At 38.6% G+C, this 23,503-nt stretch overlaps 1 protein-coding gene across 2 annotated transcripts in view; it reads right to left on the bottom strand.

Moving 5' to 3' along the window:
* NALCN (sodium leak channel, non-selective) overlaps nucleotides 1–23,503 on the bottom strand; it is a 249,753-nt gene that overhangs the window by 150,750 nt on the left and 75,500 nt on the right. Inside the window, exons 7-9 of one of the 2 annotated variants that reach the window (XM_074168527.1) lie at nucleotides 17,402–17,544; nucleotides 17,184–17,288; nucleotides 14,431–14,517 (exon numbers count right to left, since the gene is read on the bottom strand). In XM_074168527.1, the coding sequence (XP_074024628.1) occupies nucleotides 14,431–14,517; nucleotides 17,184–17,288; nucleotides 17,402–17,544 (335 nt within the window). The remainder of the gene's footprint in view (nucleotides 1–14,430; nucleotides 14,518–17,183; nucleotides 17,289–17,401; nucleotides 17,545–23,503) is intronic. The other variant, XM_074168534.1, reaches the window with a different exon arrangement.

Here is a 23,503-nt window from a genome sequence, read left to right as displayed (position 1 = left end):
ACTGCAAAACCAGTGTTGTATATTCACAACGTTAGAGATTAAATCCTTCTCCACTATAGCCGGTGGCAAAATGCTTGCCGAGTTTGATGGTGCCAGTGTTTTATTGTTTCCCTTCTGCACTTCCCACAAACAGAAAGAGAGAAAATCTGGGGGAACAGAGGGTGAAAAAACCTGCGCTTGTCACACCCCCTTTCCTCCTCACTTCTCCTCTGAGGGACAGGTAGAAGAAGGTCTCTAATCTTTGGCGCTTGGCTCTACTTAGCTCTGCAGAACACTGAGAATACCCCACCAAATTTCTTTCAGAAACCCAATACGAGAGCAGTGAATCATCCTCTTTTGCAGCTCAACCAGTGAATAACAACCTGCCTCAGACAACTGAAAGACTGGCAAGCCAAAGCTGGTATTTCTGTATCACACACATCTCTTTGTTTGCCCAAGTATCCTTGCAGGCAGATCATTGCTTCAAGTTTGGTTTTAGTTAACACCATTCTCAGCTGTAATAAACTCTGCTCAGTCTGCTCTATCCCCCAGGAAGTTACTCCTATCACTTCTTGAAGAATGCCTACTCACTGCCACCTCGAAGTCTCCTGGCATAAGCTGTAAGATCCTAATGCTATAACATAGCTACACCTTGTCTGACTTCATCCACATCCTTTGCAACATCTCCATGTGAAGCACGCTCAGTAGCATCCTTGAAAAAGGAACAGTGCCTCCTTCTCTCACAGGAATCCTTCTGTGCGCACAAATAAAACAAATACCATCCACTGCAAGACACCATGTAAACCAGACTCCCATCCATACCTGCACCCTTACCTTTCCACAAACAATGCCAATGGCATCAATAAGAGGACTGCAGCACAAAATCCTTATGTATTTCAATGACTTTACTGAGATTCATATATATATTAAGGTGATCTGTGCCTGGTGTGTGCATGAGATAATACAGCCTTTAATGACATGGTCACCAAAGTCCCAAACTTTTCAGTGAACTTCAAGGGGCTGTAGGATGCACCTCAGTAGATGAAACACCCTGCAACATGTGGTGTGAGTAAGGCAGAGAATGGCATATGGAGAAGCACGGCTTCGTAGTTAAGGCAGCCAAATACTTCCTTGGAGGACTGTATTTGATGTCTACCTCTGCTGTGATGCTAACCCAGCTGTCGGAAACTTTTCCTAGCCAATAATTACTACAGTGTTCCTCATTTCAAAGGTATGTGAAAGGCAAAAGGGTAAAAATGTGAATTTCCAGTGTGTTGCCTGCCATGCTTTTCAAAGGTGTAGCTGAGGGCTGAGTTCTAGGGGGTTGTGCTTTATTTATGCCTTACTATTGCTACAGCACCTTTTTATTTTTATCGTTTTTTTACTTTAAATTCAGTGCTACTGGTATTTCAGACTTGTATTCAACAAAATCACTTTAAAGGAAGTGTGCAATGTACAGAAAAAATAGGAACTTTACTTAAAAAGAGTTAATGTACTAATATGAGAAAAATGGATTGGTTTGCAGAATGTATGATTACCAAAATTTTGCCTTTCAATTAAGCTTATCTTTGAGTGTGCTTAGTAAAATGATTACTATGACGGTGTGATGGAGCAATACCAACCAAACAGCCATACGCTGATCTCAGCAGAACACTTACACTGTGGGTAGGAATGGCTGAAGTCTCCCTGATACCTAGCAGTGCACAACCCAGTGTTTGCTTTGATAGGAAAAGATTTAATTTATGCAAAAAGAGCAGTACAGGAGCTATTCTGGCTCCACAAAGCATAAAAAAGGCAGGCACTCAGCAGAAAATCAAGACCCCCGCCAGAAGAATGGTTCAGATTATCTTCTAGAGACAGAGCGTGAGATTGTTCAGCCATAACAAACCTGCTCAGAGGGCTCTTATTGTTGTTTGCTTTGTTTCTGCCCTGTTTCAGTGACTGATGTGCATAAAGATATACATATGTGTATGCATATGACTGAAGAAGCATGTTTATAAGTTCTGATTGAGTGGCAGCAACTAAATGGATGAGGAAGAGTAGGTCTGAACAAACAGTAAAAGTCTATCAGCCTTAGCTAGGGACAGCCAGAATAGACCTAATGTTGCTGAACCTTGGCTAGAGAAGGAAGGAAGGGAGGAAAGGAAGGAAAGGAAGGAGAAATTGAGGATCTGTGAAGGGATCTATTAGTGTTGGCTTGAAGCTATTCAGCATTCGGAAATTTTACTTTGGGCAGGGGATGAAATGGAGTGACTGAGGATAAAAATAGTAAGATTTCTCTTGCAAACAGCCATGAGTAGTCAGTAGGAGGCAGCTTCCCAGTAAAAGAAATGGCTTAGAAGATACCAAAGAAAACTGAGAAGATATCCAAGATGATAGTACTGAGCCAACAGAATAACAGGCTAGATGGTAAAACTGTATGCAGATAAAGAGAACATGAGGGAGGGAACTGGGTGTACAGTCAGCTTTCACTAATTAGTGTTCCAGTTCCTCCTCTGAGTATCGAGGATCCTACAGAGAGAAGCGGAGGCCAGAAATAAAGAAAGAAGCACAGCACATGTACTGCCAGCTCTGCTGTATTAGCAGCATCTGTAGTAAAACAACTTCTGAAATCAAGCCTACTAGTGTATATATCTGCTTCCCTAGGACAAACTTTTCTGAAAAGTTTATGACTGAGAGCAGGAAATGATTTATATACACTCTGGGTACTGTGCAATTAATAAAATGTCACCACATAGATTATACGCACCAGGTGGCATTAATGGCAAAATAATGTCTAGCACTTAAAGTATGACGTCTCAAGCTACTATTCAAAGGATGAGGTGAAGATTAAATGAAAATGACTGACTGTGGAAAGCAGTTATGAAAAAAACTAAAACACTGGAATTTAAATATGAAATAGAATGTTGTGGGTCTAGGACTACAAAAATATAACAAAAATTTAAGTCACAACAAGCAAAGAAAGTATCTGCTGAAGCTGCCCGCTTCTCTCCACTAATTATAACCTTCTGTGCTTCAGGTGGATAACTAAATTTCAGATACCTAAGTTAAATGCCCATTCCTGCCCACAGGAGCAACCTGTTATTGTGTGCTAGCATATGCTAGAATATGCTAGCATTTTGCCAACTGTCCTGAGAAAAGGAAACCCATTTAACAGTTCGGCACTGAGCTGAGGTGGAAAGATCAAGACTCCTTGCATAGACAAAAGGCAAAGTTGGGCAAAGAACCCAACATAGATGAGTGCCAGTTTTTCAGTTGTGATTCATTTTTGTCTTTCTCATTTTATGAGAGAGTAAAAGAAGTATCTACTGCACCACACCCTTATCCCTATCAATGCAGAATTATTTTCTAGCCTTTTGTCCAGCCTGGCCTGACAATGGCTGCAGCCATTGGAGGGCATTTCCCTGCTACCACACAAACTCTTCTGCAGAATCTACAACATTCATTGTTGGCCATAAATTCTCTCTTTCTTAATTTTATGCTATTAGTCTTAGTCATACTTGTTTGTACCATATAATGTACACCCTGTTCTACCTCACCCTGGTTTTCTGTCCTCTCTGCTCACTTGTTTAAAATACATAGCATTAACAACCAGGCATGTTTGTTTTCTGTGTCTAAGTATTGTACTGTATCCTTTTTTCCCCTGTGCTATGAAAGAATTTGTTAAAAACTTTTCACCCGAAAAAGATTAATTCTCTGGTGCCATATGGTACTTTTACCCTGTTAAAGAAATGAAAGCCAAGAAGCAACTACAAAACCTGATCACTATATCCAGTCTGCTTAATTTCTAGCTGGCTACACAGCTCTGGGTTTGTACCTCTTCAGTTAGTTCTCCTTAAAACAGCACCCAAGCATAGCTCCCTCCATTCTGTACAATCCTCTAACATCACAAAAGGCTTTGCACCCTTGAATAAACTCTCAGGTATCGGTGCATGATCTCAGCATAAGACCATAAAACTATCGCTCCCGTGAGCCTCAACACAACCCTTGCATTATTTTGGATACTCAGAGCTGAAAAAACCACAGAGAAATAATTGTGCCTGAAGGACACATGGATGCCACAGGGGCTCAGAAGAGACAAAGGGCCAAGCACTGTGTAAAGTGGGCACAACTGATCTGTTCTGTAGAAGCAAGTATGAAAGGCCACAGTTGATATGGATGGCCTCTGGGCCAGACATCCAGCCTGGCCTTCTCTAGCTAGAAAAATAAAGATAATGGGTCTATAAAAGGGAATGCACACTCTTATTGCGATAGTTCAGTTATGTACATTATCTGAAAGTTCTGAGACAAGAACATAAAATGATTTTATTTTTTTATACGAAAAAATTAAAATAATAGACAGAAAAAAAAAGACCTCAAACTGCAAAATACTCACCCTGAATACCAAACTAAATCTCAGGATAGAAATCAAAGTATGTCTATGCAGAAGAAGGGTTGCAAACACACGCTATTGGTTCATATATGTTAAACATGAATAAACTCAGTGTCCTTCCCCTACGTACCACATTGCTAGCTTTCTTCTTCTTTCCTGTCAGGCTTCAAAGACTCTCTTTCCAAAGGTCTGAAGCAAGTGTAGGAAAGAAAGGGAATCCTAGGAAGGGGAAGCAAAATTGTGAGGGAAGCAGCTTGAAGATTTGAATTTACTGTACTGCACTGCAGCCTTCAACTTGTTAAAATACATAGGTCACCTGATGATGCTTCTCTCTAGCTGGCATTTTGAGAATTCATAAAGCATAAAGTATGTCGACTTTGACATGACAGTGCAAATACTTCTCTATATAACAAATGCATTTATGTCAATGAAATCACTGATATAAAAACATGATTCTCAAAGGTCTAGGTACCTTCTACTGACTTCAGTAGGATTTAATAAATGCAAAATCCTTATTAAAAATCAGTATGTATGCTTGTTGAAGCAGGACTTAATTTTGGTTTAATTCTGCACATCAAAAATATATAATATAGATTATTATGGCCTACTTGAGAAAAAGGAGGTAAAGACTTTGGCTTTAGAGATTCACCCCAAAAGAACCGGACAAGAGCTCTTGTAAGAGCCAGCTTACAAGAAAGTAAGCACCCTTCACTCTGATGCAGTCTGTAGAGTGATGGGCAACACCAGATACAGAGCTTCGGCTGCTCTCTGGCAATGCCCATCTCTTTCTATTGGCTCTGTGCTACAATGGTACTACCACTGGCATCTGCTAAGGGCTTAAAGAAAGACACGACATGAATCAGTACGATACTGATTCTCAAAAGAGCCAGTGTTCAGAATACCAAGAATACAATAAGAAAAGGCAAAACCTTTACCTCACAGATTTTTTCTGGTGAGATATTTATGAATAATTGAAAGTAAAAATTTTAATCTGAATATGAAATAGCCACTTAAAATGTTCAGAATTCAGTAAGAGCTGTTTGTTTAAATACCTATTAGCTTAGACTCATCCCACTTATTCTTCGGAACTTCACTGAGGTGCTGAGAAGGCCATACAGTTTATGTAGTTTCCCCATGACAATGAAAAAATACAGACAATGCAATTCAGCATCCCCAATGTGTGAATTATCTTCAGATTCCCAAAATCCCAAAGGATTAGAGACCCCAACAGTATCAAAAAGATTCCAAGTGCATTTTTTTAAAGTTTCAAAAATCAAAAAAGAACATCTAAAAAGTACCATCTAATAACCTACACAGCTATAGCACATGATGTTCTTTGCAGTCCTAGTGAAAAGAGACCTTTCTTTGGGAAATACTAGAAATATGGAAAATATCTAGGGGAAAACAACTCACATGAAGAAAAAAAAAATCCCTGCTAGTTTTATTCTAAGACTCTGCAGTCTTCCACTTTGCTCAGATCTGTCATCCAAGTTACAGCTCTAAAGGAAGTCATGCTGCTACTGCTGCTTCCAATGCTTTGATTGCTGTAATTGTGCTAAACACAAAAAAGTTACATGACAATTTAAATACCTGTTTTCAGTTTGATGGGATTTGAAACACTGGACACATTTAACCCCAGAAAGAAAATTTTCTAAAGGAAACTCAGCTGAACTTTAATTTCAGTGGCATTACTGAATAGTTTCTATAATCCACTGACACCGATGTGCCCCAAAATTTCTAAGTGCAAATTATGAGTACAAGCTGTACTGAAGTCCACTGCTGAAAAGAACACTAGAAAAATGGTCCACTCTGCCTGTTCAGATCCCAGCAAAAAGACTGACAGTAAAAAAAATCCACATAGGTGAAGCTGTCTTTTAAAAATACTATAGCAACTTGCACATTTTTATTGTGGGAGATTTTTAGCTTATTAATTTGACCATGATGTTGGAAGAACTGAATGTCACTACTTAATGCCATTTATTGGTGAACTGTACAGCCTTGTGTGAAAGAGGTTCAAGATTTATAAAAATTCCTTATGCAAAACTTACTACTTCTGGAACAGAATGTTTTTCTGGTGCCTCATTTGAAAATTAGGAGTTACACAAAAGGTTCTACTTTCAGCTTGCCCCAAAATAATGGGAAGTTCAGAGATCCTGACTGATTATTAGTGCCAGCCAAGGCTTCCATAACTCTGACATACAAAGATTTTTGAAAATCTACTACCTCAGACAAATCCCAAATACTTATTCCTAAATCTCCCAAGGAGATGTCAAAGGCCTGATGTGACCACATTTTCTGCTGCAGCAGGCCCTCCTCTAATAAAGAATACTGTCAAGGAAAAACATCACCCTTTTATAAGATTAATTGCAGTTTAACACCTAACTGTTTTGTCTTTGTGATGGGATTCTGATACTTTAAGTCTGCCGGAAAATTACATATTCAAGCTGAGGAAGTCATGTTCATGAAATCTATTTGTTCAAATGCAAACCAGTGAAATCAATAACATGTTTTCTTTCTTTTTTGTTTAGTGGTTCTGTGGTTAGATTGCTACAAACTGTGGCTAGTAATTTACTTTGATTGTAATGAACAAGAACAGACAGTTCAGCAAGTAAATGGAAAACTATAGAGAAGTAACTATGAACATAAAAGAACTAAGTCTAATTCATTGTTAACATATGCGCTGCATGAAAGAGGGGAGGGAGGGAAAGGGAGAGAAGGAGAGGGAAGAGAAGGAAGGAAGGGGAGGAAGGGAAGAAGGTTGGTTGTATGCCTTGCAGGAGGGAAATACACATGCAGATCTGTGCCCCCTTGAAATTACTTTTCTTTTACATACATGTATACAATAGCAGAGAAATAGAAGCATGGACAAAATTATAGCAGGAATCTAATAATCATTAAGTTTATTAATGTTTGTTAATATCAGAATATTACCTATGGGAGATTTGAAAGTTGTCTTACAAATGACAGCCTTGTCACCAAATACATTAATCTCTTCTAACAGTCCTTCCTCATACTCAAAGTCTATTTCCCTTTCTGAGGTTTCCTCATGACTGGTAATTCTACATGTATACACAAGCACAAACATAAACCAACTATACCCCATACTTGGTGTTTATAGTCTTCAGACACTCATGTCTGCCCTCCTCTTGTTACTGTTTGCATGTTACAACAGTTTGTGATCCTGTCATTGTCAAGTTTCATTGTTTCGAATTGTTTTATTGAAAAGGAGCATCCATCCATCTCAAAATTATAACCAATAATCTTTGCACTACATTTTTTGTAATTTCTGAGCAATCTCAGGAAAATCAGCAAATTAATTCCTCAATTGTAATCAATTAAAATGCTACACAGTTACTTTATGTAACTTATTCCCACAAGATACTCTGGAGACCAAAACAATAAATGGATTAAAAAAAAGGCCAGACAAAATGATGGGTGATAAATCCATCAATAGATACTAAATATAATGGCCTAAATTTAACATCCACTTCAGAAAGTCCCTAAATGAATGACTGCTGGAGTCTAAGATAGAGAGCGATGGCATAAATGGATATCCAGAAGCTCAGAGAAGGATGATCTATTTATGCCTATTTCTGGTACTGGTCGATTTTGGAGATAAAGCAAATGCACTGTTTATCTGCTGGTTTTATGCATTCTCCGATATCTACATCATGCGGCTTACTAATTTTCAGGTCCCTTTTAGTTAAAAAAGGGCAAATTTAAGTACACGAAAAATAGTATATGGGCAAAACATGTTTGGTTCTCCAGTTTTATGACATTATCTTTTTAATTCATATCGAAAAAAGATAGTGGTTCTCAACACTGCAGCGGCAGCTCATTTACATTGTAGTTACCCTGTCCCCTCCTTCCTCCTGTTAAATTGACTGTGATAATTTCAACTGTCTGAATTCATGACTTCTTTTAATAACATAAACTGAAGCGAGCACCAGTTTACATTACCAGATGAGACAGTGAGCTGAGATGTCCCAGGAGTAAACTCACTGCCTCTTCAGTTGCCATTGCTACTGCGGTTAAAGCCCCTGAAAAAAGGGGGCAAGCAGACAGCAGAGGAAGGCAACAGCTTTACTTTCCTCATCTGAAACGGCATAAAGCTGAAACCGAGCACATGTTTAACAGCAGCTCATTTTGAAAATCCGCAACCAGAGTCCGAGAGTTAGATGTTGGGGAGTTTCTACCCCTTTACTCCATTCACCAGACTTCACCATTTCTTCCCATATCATACGTACAAGTGGAAAACACTGGAAGTCTCTCTTTTTTTTTTTTTTTTTTTTACTTCTTTTTCTTTTCATAATGTCCAGGATTTACTATCTTCCCATGAGGGCAGGAGAACAGTTGGATCTGTGCATGTTCCTCTTTAGCCAACATGTTTAGTTTCCCTGCAGAAGGTTCCATTCCACCTCAGTTTTTTTCACCATTTTTACTTCACCAAAACAGCTTGCTTTTACATTTACACTTTGCATATTCTGCTCCTGAGTCTCCTCAGTAAAACTAATACGGTTGTTTTTTCAGCCCTGCTTCAGTGCCAAGTACATCGCTGAACTATCCAAGCTTCAGTTAACTGATGCAATTTCTAGGCTTTCTAAATGAGAACAGGGCATAGAAAAAAGCAGTATTTTTTTTTTTAATGACAGTCTCAGAAGTTTAGGATTTGGAACCAATTTAAACTGCTTCTGAATATACTCAAATAATAAACTCATTCAAATCAAAACTTAATTTTAGCCAACTGAAAGAAAAGATCTTTCACTGTAAGAGAGGATTTCAGTTAATTGGAAGAAATGTATTATATATGTACTCAATTTAATGAAAGCCACTGTAGGTAAGAGAATAGAACTGAGCTGGCATAACTTTTGCTTGATTCCAAAGTTACACTAAAGGGCAAATTAGTATATAAATAGAGTACCGCACTTTTCTGGTTCACCAATAATTACTTCCCATGAAGGAGGAGAAAACCCACTTGTGCTCTACTTCTGTTACTCCTGCAGTGAAAATCCCTAAGTACTGTTTCATCTCATTTCTCTTCCTCTCATTCAACATATCCTTTATGAAACTGCTAAAACACTCAATTCTTGCCTCTCTGGCCATGTTTCCTCCACCCTTAAATGTTTTCTGTCTTGTGATATTACTTTTTAATCTTTTTGCCTCTCCTTCAAGGTTCTCTAAAATTCTGTAATTGCGCAGAATTCTGTAACACATTCTGAATAATACGCAGCACGAGAGACTAAATTTTTTTTGGAGGTAAAAAGATATGATTAAATTTCTGACATTAATCATATGTTCAAGAGCACTGTAATCATAACAATGGCGCTTGCTCAGATCATAGCTTTGTGACCTTATATTTCTTCCTTAGATAGAGAATATATGATTAAAAGTGAATATAGTATTTTTAATCTGTTGAAGATTTTGCTATCAAGAGTACAAGTGCACATACGGTTTGTGAGTAAGTGTCCACTTCCATCTATGCTGAGATACCAGACAGTGTTCCCAAGCTTTTTCTAAACATCATTCCATCTCCAGCTGTGCATTTCATTTCTGCTGGACATACAACCCCAAAATATTACCATGAATAGGGAATTGCTGTCTGGCTCATTGCTCCCCACTGGAACCACAGTTCCAGACTTTCTCTGTTCATTACGAAACTACGTATTGAGAAGACTGAAGATGTGATTACTTGTGTTAGTAATACCAACCACAGGTTCACAGGAGATATGCGAGTTGAAACTTTCCAGTTCAGCTTTAAATCAGTATGAGTGTTTTACAAGTCTTTGCAGACAAGAAAACTAAGAGAAGGAAGGAGTGACAAAAACACCAACAACCACTAAAATTAACAGGAACTGAATAATAAGAACCACAATGTGCCTTTAACAGAGGATTAAAGGGGTAAATACATGTTCGAATAGTTTTTTAAAGGATTTTTTCTGGAACCTGGTGCTCCGTTTTTCTTTATTTGTGAACTGAGAGCTTCCTACTGTGCTCGTAGGAGTAAATCACGGTAGGCAGGAAGTTCTAACACACTACAATGTGTTAAAGTGATATCAACAACAGCAAAATAATGTGGCAATGTGGGAGTCTCAGCATGCATTCGTGCCAAATGGTTCATGTTGAAATGGAAAACACAAAGATTATTTTTCAGTGACAAAAGAAAATCAATATTTAAAATCAATGCCAGTCATGGGGAACAGTGAGAATTAGTAACAAAAGACCACAAAGCACCTTTGGGAACACTCAAAAGAAAAATGCAAAACTATAAAACCATTATACCAAAATAAAAGCCTCTTTGCCCCACATTAGAATAGATTTGCAAGTCAAAATCAGAAACCATACTGATACTAATTTTTCATGTTGCCACTTCCAGCCACTTCTAAAAAAACTAAAGAAAACTTAGTTAGGTGTCTGATTTAGAATTCTTTGAAAACACCAGATTAATGCCCATCTTTCATGGTTTAGTCTTAATTTAATTACTGTGCTGTTGTAAACAAGAGCCATATCCCATATGCACATGCTGCTTCTGTTGTGCTCATCTGCCATGTGCCCAGTGGAAAGGCAGGTGGGCTCTCGGGAGAGACAAGAGGGGGTACCCTGGCAAACGCAGTGGTGCTTGCTCACCTGCCCAGCAGTTTAGGCATATCAAGGCACACCACTTACTAGATGCGATTCTGAAACTTCTTTGTAATCCCATCTTTGCAGATCAGCAACGTTTGTGTGAGACAAAGCAAGTTACAAAGGCTCTTCACAGAACCTGTACAGTATCTGTCTGAATTCTTGTTTGCTCGGGAATAACACTAGACTCGCATTGCTCCACGTGCCATTGCAATGTTCTACCTAGGCTAGCAAGGCCTGCCAGGCTGAAACCCCTGATCTGGTCTGTGGAAGTAAGCACGGTCATACAAAGGCCAAACTAGTAAAACCCAACAGACCCAGCTAGTCCATGTGAAGTGTCTTCCAAAACCTGTTGTGGTGTGTTGATCCTGGCTGGACTCCAGGTGTCCACCTCTCCCCTCCTCAGCTGGACATGGGGAGTGAAAATACAACAAAAGTCTTGTGGGTTGAGATAAGGACAGGGAGATCACTCAGCAATTACTGTCACAAGCAAAACTGACTCAATCTGGGGAAATTAGTTTAATGTATTACCAATCCAATCAGGGTAGAGTAATGAGAAATCAAAACTAAATCTTAGAACACCTTCACTCTCCCTTTTCCCCGGGCTCAACTTCACTCCCAATTTCCTCTGCCTGCTCCCCTCAAGCAGCACAGTGGGACGGGGAATGGGGGTTGCAGTCAGTTCACCACATCTACCTGCTCCAGCATGGTGTCCTTCATGGGCTGCAGATGGATATCTGCTCTACTGTTAAACCCCCCATGGGCTGCAGGGGACAGCCTGCCTCACCATGGTCTTCCCATGGGCCACAGGGGAATTTCTGCTCCAGCACCTGGAGCACTTCCTCCCCCTCCTTCTTCACTGACCTTGGTGTCTGCTGAGCTGTTGCTCTTACATATTCTCATTCTTCTCTCCTGATTGCTGCTGTGCAGATATTTTTCCCCTTCTTACATGTGTTATCCCAGAGGCACTACCACCGTTGCTGATGGGTTCGGCTTTGGCCAGCAGCAGGTCCACCTCAGAGCCAGCCAGACATGGAGGAAGCTTCTAGCAGCCCCCCTGCTACCAAAACCTTGCCATGCAAACCCAATGCACCTGTATTAGAGAGGTTTCTATGTTACACACCACACATAAATCACATTATTTTTTCCTCCATCACTCCCCACTTTAGAGAGCTGGATGTTTCTATTCGCCAACTTCGATAGCACAAGCCCATCTTATTGTAGTGCCTTTCAAGTAGTCACAGTAGGTTTAAACACTATAGTAGCCAATTCTGGGAGGGATGCACTTTCCCACCAGAAGGAACATGAACTAAAGCAAAGATACCTACTAAGTAGTTTTCTCAAGGTCTACAGGAAATTTGTGCTTGGCCAGTAAGTTTAACCCAGATCTCCACAGTCCTTCTCCATCCCCTTCGCCACTAGGATATTTCCTCTCCTGATGCACAGTACAGTTTGTTGAGGAAGTCAATTCTAAATAACTCAATACACTGAGTAAGTGGAGTTTCACCAAAGCACAGACCCAGACCCATGTAACTGTTGAAACAGAACTTTTAATAATGTTCTCTTTCGTACTTGGAGCAGTAATATTTACAGAGCCCAGAGAGGAATTAATAAAACCAAACTTACTGCAAAATTTAATTAAAATTATACAGGGCAACAGAGAGTCTTCACTACCTTTTCCCAAGAACTCCATCCTTCATAGGATATTGAATGACAATATACTTAACTGAAAAAGGTCAGAAGAATGCACATTAATTGAATGTGTCCTAAAGGCAGGATATATATTCTCCAATATGTTTAACTCTTTCCTAGATTCAGATTTATGCACCATGATCTTCTTAAGGAACAAAACACACCCAAGCCCTTAGAAAATAGTTACCACATACCTCACTAGGGAATTAATACACAAAGAATGCCTTCAACATATTGCAAAGACTATAAATACATGAATTTTTTAGGAATTCTATTTTCTTCTTACTTTGGATTGATAGAACTGAAACAATAATGCATGGTGAGATGAATAAAGGTGTGTGTGTTTAGCCAGACTTTGAGATTTTGCTTCTTTGGGCTGTATTTTAGTCTGTATTTCATAAGAATAAAGCCTATTTTGGGCACTATTCTAATAAAATAATATTTTAATGTACTGCTTTCCTTTGGATAGCTTTCCTTGGACTGACATCCAGCAAGGTCATAGATTACTGGAAACCCTGAGGATGTTGCACTGAGGGATGAAAAATGAGAAGAAAACTGATAGTTGAGTTGCAGTTATAAAAAGTTACAACACCCACTGATGCATTCCCCGGAACACAACTTACCGTGTGTTCACATGATTCCTAAAAGGGGCAGGAATCCAATACTATGGACAACAAAGGCAGGCCAGGTAAGTCAGATGCTACCTTAACTTTCATTTGGAGGAGTTTTCATTGTGAGTTCAGCTACATTTTATCCACATACCTGAGACTGTTACTTAATAACACCACAAACAATGTTCCTGTTGCTGTCCAAATCAAGACATAAATTTGGGAAGAGGAATTATCAGTTAAGAAATATGCTATAATTAAATATAAGGCAGTGGTTTGACAAAGCAGAGATATTTGAAGCTTGTGGAGGGGATGAAAGGTGCTTGCTAGCTTAGTGTTCAGCACTGTACATACTGCCAAGTACATGTATTTTAGTTTACACATTAAACCAAACATAACCAAGACTGCCAGTAAACATCATGCTATCAGATTGCTATAGTAGATTTGGCTTTCTATCTGAAGCAAGTTTGTTTCATCCAGAAGTGACATTATTTACCTTGCAAATAAAAACTTTGAGCTGCTGTACAATGTGCTGTAATAAAAAGGGATTTATACAAATATTACTTATCTTAGTCTGGATTTATTTGAACAATGAGGACAGAGTTTTGAAAACTCACCTACATCCAAGTGAGAATATTAAATTTGGAAGTTTCAAACACTATATGGCTTACTACCTACATGCCTCTTCCCCCTTCTTCTGTAAGCCTATTTTCAAGATGGAACAAGAGAAATGAGGTACTTCTCTGTTTATTATTATTAGTCCTGCTTCCTGACATATGTTATTGTATTTTGCAGTTAATAAACAAGCATTTCTGTTGTGAATAACCTAGGAGGGCAATCAATTTGTATATAAAGTCTGAGAGATAAAGGATGATTACTTATGTTTTTTTATATTTAAAAAATCTAAAATCTTTCTCTCATGAGCACACAAAACAGAGCTTTCATAAGGAATGTATTTTTCTAATCTTCTCCCTTTGGTTGTCGTGTATCTTTTCTTGTTGATCTGTGATTTTCAAGAACAAGCCTACACAGCAGAAAGCAATGGATTTAAAGAAATTTATGACTAAAACTATTGTAGCTATTTCTCACCACAGTCTCCTTATGCCAACATTTGAGTGGTGCTCATTACATACACTGATATATTAAAAAGCAATGTCATACCTGTAGACACGCAGGAGCTCTGCCCTGGGGTTTATTCACATCAACAGCCACAAGCTGCCAACCTCCAGCAGCATCTTCATGAAACATCTTGAAAGGGAAAATTGTCAGAAAAGTTTTATGTGCAAATATATACAAGTGAAATCTCATACATTCGCCTTAAGGACCTGCATACATTTTGATGATAGCTAGTTTAAGATAGGAGGAAAATGTGTCTTACTGCTACAGAAAAAAAGCAACGTGCTCTTTTTTCAAAATTAATAGATGCTGAATTTTACTCAGATAACATCAAACACAATTTGTCTCTATTAGTCCTAACGTAGAAACAGTTTCAATTAATCTCTGATCAGTATCATTACATGGTGGTACTGCTCAGAATAAATTCCTTACTAAGGTAAACTTATCCGGAGGAAACACAAATACATTGTCACCAAAAAATAAGTTTCATTGTACATTTGAAAATAGACCACCTTGTCTTTTTCACCGGCAAAATTATTTTACTCCAAGGATCAGACTTCATTTTTATTGCACTGATGCATATGCACATCATTAGTAGTTGTACAGTCCTTCTGTACTGTTACCCAGAGCTTGTACTTCCTGTAAATAGCTGAATAATATCCTGGCTCTAACGATGTGAATGGAGAAAGCTCTCTTGACCACAGTGGTATTCACACTTTTCCAGTAACGTTGGTGTAGGCATTCTTTTTTCACTTTTTCCCCCTCAGAAATTTGGACGTAAAAAGATGCAGACCACTGGACATAAGGAACAGTGAGAAACCACGTCCTTGAAAGAAAATGAACGGCTCTAGCATTTTCAATTGCCACCTGAGAGTCTGCATATACTATGTAATGAAGTGTGGCAAAGTTCCCACCTTTTACTTGACACCCAGCACCCAAACAGGTCACCTCGAGAAGCCAGCCACAGCAGCATGGTTGAAGCTTAAAAGCCATCCTGAGAGAACTGCTCATTAGACTGGGGACAGTGTCACACAAGTACTGTGTTGCAACGCTGCCGACTCAGATCAGCACTGCATTCCTTCTCTTTGTACCACGCTTTAATGTGAAGTGCTGAAGTGATTTACAAGAACCTCCTTTTATCCTTCTCGAGAGACCCCCTCCTTGACTTTGACTCTCAGACACTCATTTTCTTTTCTATAGGACTAAGTTTTGGGACCAGTTTAATGATTTATGAAGTGGGCAAATGAAGCAATATATTGTTGCTTTTTCTCAAGGTTATTTCATGCGCAAAACAAGCAAGGTTTTTAACTTTCATCTGGTGCTTTGAACAAGAAACCCTGCAAGAAATTTTCTGCCCTTCTTAATACAGAAAAAGATAAATCATTTTTGTAGTTTGGTAAGCTGGATTCCCTTTATGTCCCATTAGGCTAGTGACTCAAGGAACAAAGTAACCGTTCGCTTGTCTGCAGCCAACATGCTATTTTTATTTTGTATGATGCAATTTATATTCAGCATGTTCACATTCTTTGGCATGATGATGTTATTTGGGGAATTTCTTTCATCCTTGAAATTCCTCAGTGTTGTTGGCTGCTTCTTAAGTTTCCCTACATTGATCTCTCTATTCCAGCTTCTAGCTGAGAGTCTGTTGGTTAAACCAATATGGCTCAGGAATTTGTCCCACTGGAGACGAAGCAAACATTATGTTCCTCATGCTAAGGATGTGTCATGTGAAAAAGTAATTTTTTTGCTAGATTTTAAATTGATATCATCAAGTCTGCTTTCACAAAGACATATATAGAGCAGAAATTATTGCCACAAAGTCTATTTGAGGCAAAAAAGTAGCAGAAGGCAGAAAAGGACTAGATTTACATATGGATTACAGAAATATCCAAAGGAATATCAGAAAATATTAAATACATATTTTGGAAACACTTAAATCCTCTGGCTTCAGAAAATAAATAATCTCTAGCTACAGAGGTTAGAAAAATTTTCCTCATGGGTATGTTTCTCATACCTGTCTTCCTAGGGGCTTTTTGCAGGCAGTCAGTACTGGTCTCTCTTATAGATAGCAAACTGCACTAGCTTAGAAAAGCCTGGCCTTTTATACGTTCAGGATACATATGATTGTTACAATAACTAGTGGGAGAATTGAAATCTCAACCCTATAGCCCCTGTTTTTCATAGCAGGTCTTTCACACTATCCAGCCCACACATAGCACCCTTCCTATCATGGCTTCCTCCTACTCATTCTCTCATATTCAGGGTCTCGCTTTCTGTAGTTATCCCAAATACTAGGGTGGCTCTTACACTGCCTCAGCACCTCATTCTTCCTCGGTCTCAATATGCCCTTCTCAGTTCCAGGTCCAGCTTCCCCAAACACTTCAGCTGCCCTCTGACCTCTCTTCTTCAAGCTACAACTAGTAATTTCACCTCTTCTTCCTTAGGACAGAAAGTGATATTCAATATCAATCCTAATTTCATACCCATCAATGACATGATAAAAAAAGCATTATCCTACTTCATTAAAAGAAAATAAAAACTTAGCGATAACATAGCTATACTGAGAACTACATTAGTCTCCTCTGTCATTCTTTTTAAAGAAAGTTTAGTTGGATAACATACTTTAGAATTTGATTTTAAATGAAAATTCATATATCAACTTTAAAATATTTGTAGTAACATCCTAGGTCAAGTAAGTCAGATAAAATAATAATTAACAGGAATTTTTTGCTTATAATTCATTAATTAACTAAATCCAGTCAAGTCCCCAGAGAATCTCAGTATCTCAGGTGCTTCACCTGGGTGGTGGCAGTTGAAGTTGTACTGCTCCTGGACCCCCACATCTGCTGGAACTGCACTCTAATTTCTGCAAACGTTTCAATGATGACTGCGATGAAAACATTCTGAAAAAAGAACAAGAAAGATTGGCTGACACAAAGCTCAGCAAGAAGAGAAGAGATTAATTCTAATATGATCTACATTTCAGACAGGTTTAAAAGAATACATTTTTCAGTACCTTAACAAGCCAGGCCAGAAAGAAAATTAAGGTGATGAAATAGAAATATGAACGCCATCGGGGAAAGCTGTCGATTGCTCGGTACATAAGGAACACCCAGCCTTCCTGAGAAGCAGCTTCGTAAACAGTAAATATGCTTGTACCTGTCAAAGGAAAAATGAAAATGTTTGGCATTAAGCCTGCCTGAAAGTTTTCAATACAAACAATAACCTTTTATCTATTTTATTTTCCTTTTCTCTAAAGGGTATCTACCAGCTCTCTTTTCCTCTCTTCAAAGAGAAGTTTTTCAGGTGCATTTCCATGTTTCTTCCTTTCAGAACTGAATATGAATTAGTTTTTTATCAGACCGGACTCCCTTCTCTCCCTGGACACACATACATAATCCCTTGGACAGGCTCACTGGCAGTATGCAAATGTTTCCAAAGGCAGAATTTGTCTCATCATGTGACGTCAGCAGCATCCGTGAGAAAAGGCAGTTTTAATTAAAACTGTCAGGGTCAACAGTCAGTAGGTGAAAGGAATCACTATTAATATCAGCAACGCTGAATAAGCAGCAACACACCGAGAAGGTGCCCAACATTAACAAGCACACTTCAGTGCCTACAACAAGCTACTGAACAGTTACAAAATTCAGGCAGGAAGCCAGGGTACCTACATTAACACTTTAACATGTACATTAACATACATTTGTTGCATTAAAAAAAGTTAAAGCATTTTCAAGTTGAACTTCCTACATCGCTCTGGGGAGGGGTGGGAGCAAATGAAAGAAAAGTTGTGAGGGGTTTATGTGGGCAGAAGCCGTTTGTGAATAAAAGCTATGAAGTTACTAATTTTAAACTTAAGATCCAAAGTCATCCTAGTGTCTGCGGGATAACGCGTTCCAGCCATCTCCCCCTTCCCCCTTATCTCTGCAATGAAAGCTTCAAAATACAGGCTGTGGTTAGGGCTCGAACCGCGTTCTTGTTTGAAGTTATTTTTTTTGTTCTGAGAAGGAACACAATTAAACTGTGAAATTAAACTGTGAAATCTCACAAACTGCTGTGAAATCGTGGAATTGTCCTACAGCCACCTGCTAGCTTCGCTCCACTACTGCTTCCTTTCATGAAACATCTTGGATAAAAGAGAGGGAGCGTGATGAGTACTGCCCTTAGCAAAACACAGCAGCTGCTAGCAACATCCAGATGGTGAGCATGAACCAGCCAATCTGGTACCTGTAGCCTCTTCCCAGAGAAAGGAATGGTTCTAGTCAGAAATTCCTGAGTCCAAGAGTTTCACCCCAAAATCACACCAGCCTATAAGGAGCTCTGCACTGTTATTCTGAAATTGCAGCATCTACATCCTTTTGTCTGCAAATGCAGGTCGGTGAGATGAACTTGGAAGTGGTTTTGCCTTAGGGAGTCCCTTTTTCAAGAAATCTTCACTGATAAGAGGAGACAGGGATGAATGGAATATTTTCTGCATAAACTCCCTCCTTTGATATGTAGGTGTTGAATGGTTAACGTGGTCATGGTGTGTAGGCAAAAATGTTAATACTTTCTGTTAATTTTTCTGGTTATTGGATTCCTTCCTATTTACTGCATATGGTTCTCAGGACCCAGGGACAGAAATAAAAATAAAAGGAAAGAAAAAGCATTCAAGTGTAGATAGCAAAACCCTTTCTGTTTCTCCAGAAAAGAGAGTGGTCTCTAGCAATTCTGAAAAATTCATCAGTGATTACTCCATGGGTATTTTGCATTTCAAAAATTCATAAAGTAATGGTTCAATTATCTAATATTATCCTGTTGCTGAACTGATTAAATTACTGAACAACACAATGCTGTTAAGGACAGGCAGAGATTAAGAAAAAAAAAGCAATCTATTAAAAGTTGCTGGCTAGGAAACTGTAATTAGTCATTACCAATGGGAAAGTCACAGTGAAGATCAGTAAAATAGAGGGGATGTCATGCAAAGTATTTATAACACGTACACTGGGCCATCTGCCACAGTAAAGCAATACTGTGAATGGACAAAAATGCACAATTAACACAATTAAAATAATATGTGTTTGTCTGTGACACGTAAAAATATGGCTTGCATATAACTGGTACAGGTGTTCTTAAGGCTATTAGAAAGAAATCACCACTAAGAATATACATTTCTTACTTAACATATGTGACTAGAAAGTAGTAAAGCTTTCAATACTCATGCCAGGAACCATGCTGTTAACTATCTGTGTAAATACTGTTACAACTGGATACAGAATAAAGACATGACAATACGAGATCCAACACCATGGAATGTTTTGTTTTCAAAAAGAAGAGTAATTCTTAGTTAACATCTGCCTTACTGCATGTTTTTGCTCTTTTAGAAGTTACACTTGAAGACAATCAGCAACTGGTTATATTTTTTCTGAGTTTTTCTTCAATATCTAACTATATCTTCCTAAAGCAAATGTGTAAGTTATTAAAAAAATCTCCTTTCGCAGCAGCACGCCCTGTTTTTCTCACCACGTTCAAATCCATATAGAGGGAGAGTGAGTATCAAAATTTTAAATGATGGTGGGATGTATCACAAAAAAAACAGACGTGGAGATGCTGCCATGTGTGAAATCTAACTTATGCCTCTTAGATTACATGGCAAAATTCTCCTTCTCCACAGATGTCAGTATTCTACCAGTGACATAGTGTCGTCTTCTGCTAGTTCAGAGGGCTTAAGTCTTGAGTACATAGTGCTAGGGAGCCCACGGTTAGGGACATGACAGCATAGAACATCCTATAGTTTGAAAAGCAGGAATGTGGGTGGCAAGGGGAACAACGGCTTGAAAACCTGCAGAGTGTGGCTATTAGATACACAGTAGGCCCCAGATAAGAGATGACTACACATCTAAGTGTCAATGTCCTGAACATTTAGATCAAGATTCAGGCAATCAAAGTGCAAGCATCAGCGAGATACGTCAATCACGAAAAAGCTTTGAACAAAGAAAAGGGTTAAACACATGACTACAATGACATTACCACGTTGGCACGGGTAACTTGCTGAATTTGGGACCATCTGCAACAACAGTTCAACATCTGCAACTAAAATATTGTTAAATCTTAGTAAATAAAAATATCTATAAAATATTTATTATCATTTTCCTATTTGTTTCAGTAGACTTCTAAGACTTGGTGGCAAGAAAGATTAAAGTAATTTAGGAGGAACTTTCTGATGACAACAAAAGTAAAATGAATATACTTTGATATTTTTTTTGTTTCAGTGCCTTTGAACTTGTCTAATAAATCCCGCATTTTGATGTTACAATAAATCAACTCCTTTAACCATGCTGATGGTTAATCAAAAAAAAAAAGGAAGGAAAATATTTCTCAATACACAGATTAATACTACATAAATCACTATCATAATCTGTATTGGTCTCAAGAGACTGCTTTTATGCAACCAGTAAACACTTCTACTTTCGGAAACATATTACAACTGCACACGGTCATTATCAAAAACAAAAGAAAAAAGTTCAGAAAATGAAAGATTTAGTATGGGAGAAAAAAAGAATGCATCTTGCCCAACTTATGCAACATTTTCACTTGCCTCATACCTTATAGAAGAACAGACAGGAGAGACAAACTGTACCCCTACTAATAATGCATATTTAGGTATATGGGCATTCAGCACTGAAATGCAGGGGGCTCATGCCTTCTCCAATGCATAAGTTTCTACCAGCTGGGAGCATCAGTGTGAAGGGGTATGGAGGAAGTAGTTGCTCTAACACCCAACTGGTTGTACTAAAAGAAACTTCTACAGGTTTCCATGCCATTCCGGGAGACAAGATCACCTGGCTGTTCCATGCTATACAAACAAATAGAGCAGCAGGGAGAAAAGAACTGAAAGAGCTGGAGGACATAGGTGATGATTTTCCATAGGGGAGCGAAGAAACCTATCCTGCCAAAACCTTATCTTCTAAATACCTAAAGAATATGGAAGGTATTTATTTAAAAAAGGATCCAGAGTCGACAGAAGAGAAGAGTATCACTATGCTGAGATGGTATTTTACATATTGTGTTTTATATTTATGCAAATTTTGTAAACACAGAGGATCTGCTGCTTGTTTCTGCGCCTCTGTCACACCACCATGCTCTGTGACATCAGCTCTTGCTATAATCAGCTCATTCTGCAAATGGACATCATGAAAAAGAGAGTGCACTGCATAATGCTGTAGTTTTATAAATGTAAAATTAAAGGAGAGGAGCTAAAAAGTCACACGGAAAATTCATTAAATCTGGAAACCAAACACTTTCCTCCTAACTCTATGTTATGTTCTGGCTTCTAGTTTCAAAATCCCATATTATTAGGGGATGCATGATGTTGAGGTGTTGTCTTGTATTAATATCTTTGTGCTATGTGATTTGTAGTTATTCCAAGCGAGTAACAAAAATGAAAACTAAGCTTAGGTATGCCATTAACTCCAGCATTTTCTGCATGTGTAACCTAAGTTTATTGACTACCTTGGCTTACCACATCAGGATTCTCTGAGTTTTCTTGTGCCTGCTGTGAAGCTTCTAAGAAAGAATATCCACAGGAGGGCTACCTTATGTAAAAAAACCAAAAACAAACAAACAAAAAACCCCAAAACCAAAAATTATAAAAGTTTGATTTTTTCTTTTAATCAGGAATTATTCAGGCAAGTAAAAACGCATGCGTTGTTATTATAAGCTTGAAACACTACATTATGTCACCCATAAAATGTCTAGATGCCAGCCAGTAACAGGCTCCTTTTCCTTACTTTATAGTAGCCACTAGATGGCGATCGTGCACCTCGGGCACATCTGGAACATCAGGCAGCAGAGGAGCTACTGCCCCGGAGGGCGCAGGCTGATAAAACTCCCGGTGCGCTGGCAAAAGAATTGATTTTTCTATTTCCCGGCAAAACTAAGCAGCCTTCTAGCAGGTGCTGCTGTCTACTTTAACTCTATCATCTGTTGTCCTGAATACTGAAAGGTAGCCCTCCTTAAGGTGGTTTTGTGAATCCTACGTCCACGAAGAAACGATCTCTCACTTAGGCTATAGACACATTATCAAACCCTGTTTCCGTCCCTGCTCTTTATCACTGCTAAACTCATGAAGCTGAATGTTCCTGCAAGGTATGGATATTCCCACTGACTGGCCAGCTTTTAATTTATGTCTTATCTTTCAGTATCAAGGTATGTGTACAACATTGCGTACAGTCAGGGTTTTCCAGCTGTCTTACACTATTGCTTTGGTGAAACTAGAAAGGAATAAAAATTACCCAGAAAAAAACAAGGACTAAGTTGTTAGCACTTCTGGGAAGGAGCTGATAGATATGACTGAAATCAACAAAAAGATCAGTTCCTGAAAGGCTTCATGGAGTTTCTTACTTGTCTCCGAGTGATCCAGTCTATTTTATTCTCCCAAACCAACTCATATCAGCCAGTTTGCCAATCAGCAGCAATGAGGAGGAAAAGAAGAAAAGCAAAACATGCCCATGCTCTGCTCCTCCTTTGAAACCTCAGACCCCAGTGCCATTTCCCTGTGACTGAGCTGTGGAAAAGATGGGAAAACTGAAACTGTGCAAAGCACTGATTTACAACATCAAAAAAACCACACTGCCAGCCTGAACACAGTACTTTAAGCTTTGTAAATGTAGGGACTTCAAACATACCGTAGAGATGTGTTACTGATTCTTCATTTTGCAAATGTTTCCTTATGAGAAGAGACTATAAACAGAGCCTGGATGCATAAAACCATTAATAAAGAGATAAAGACAGCAAATGTAAGTGCTAGGATCAATGCAATTTGTTCTACAGGCTTAGTAATGGAAAGATGGAAAGTCAGACAACTTTCAGCAAAAATTTTGGTGCACTGTTTGCAAGTATTTTAGAAGTTTTTTCTCTACTCGGAAGTGTTAGCTTACTAATATGAATGTAGCAATGTTGGCGTGTGTATTGACTGCACAGGGTAAATAAGAGCATGGCAGTTCATGCTTAGTGAAATCATGGGTGTCTTACATGTGATAGTGCTTGTGCTCCTTGATGTACTATTTTATACTTCACAAAGAGAAATCTGATTCACAGAAGTGAATAAGGGTATGGTGTAAACAGGGACAACCATTCT

Source organism: Numenius arquata, chromosome 1, assembly GCF_964106895.1.
Source record: "Numenius arquata chromosome 1, bNumArq3.hap1.1, whole genome shotgun sequence".
NCBI lineage: Eukaryota > Metazoa > Chordata > Aves > Charadriiformes > Scolopacidae > Numenius > Numenius arquata.
This window is presented reverse-complemented; position numbering and strand designations above follow the sequence as displayed.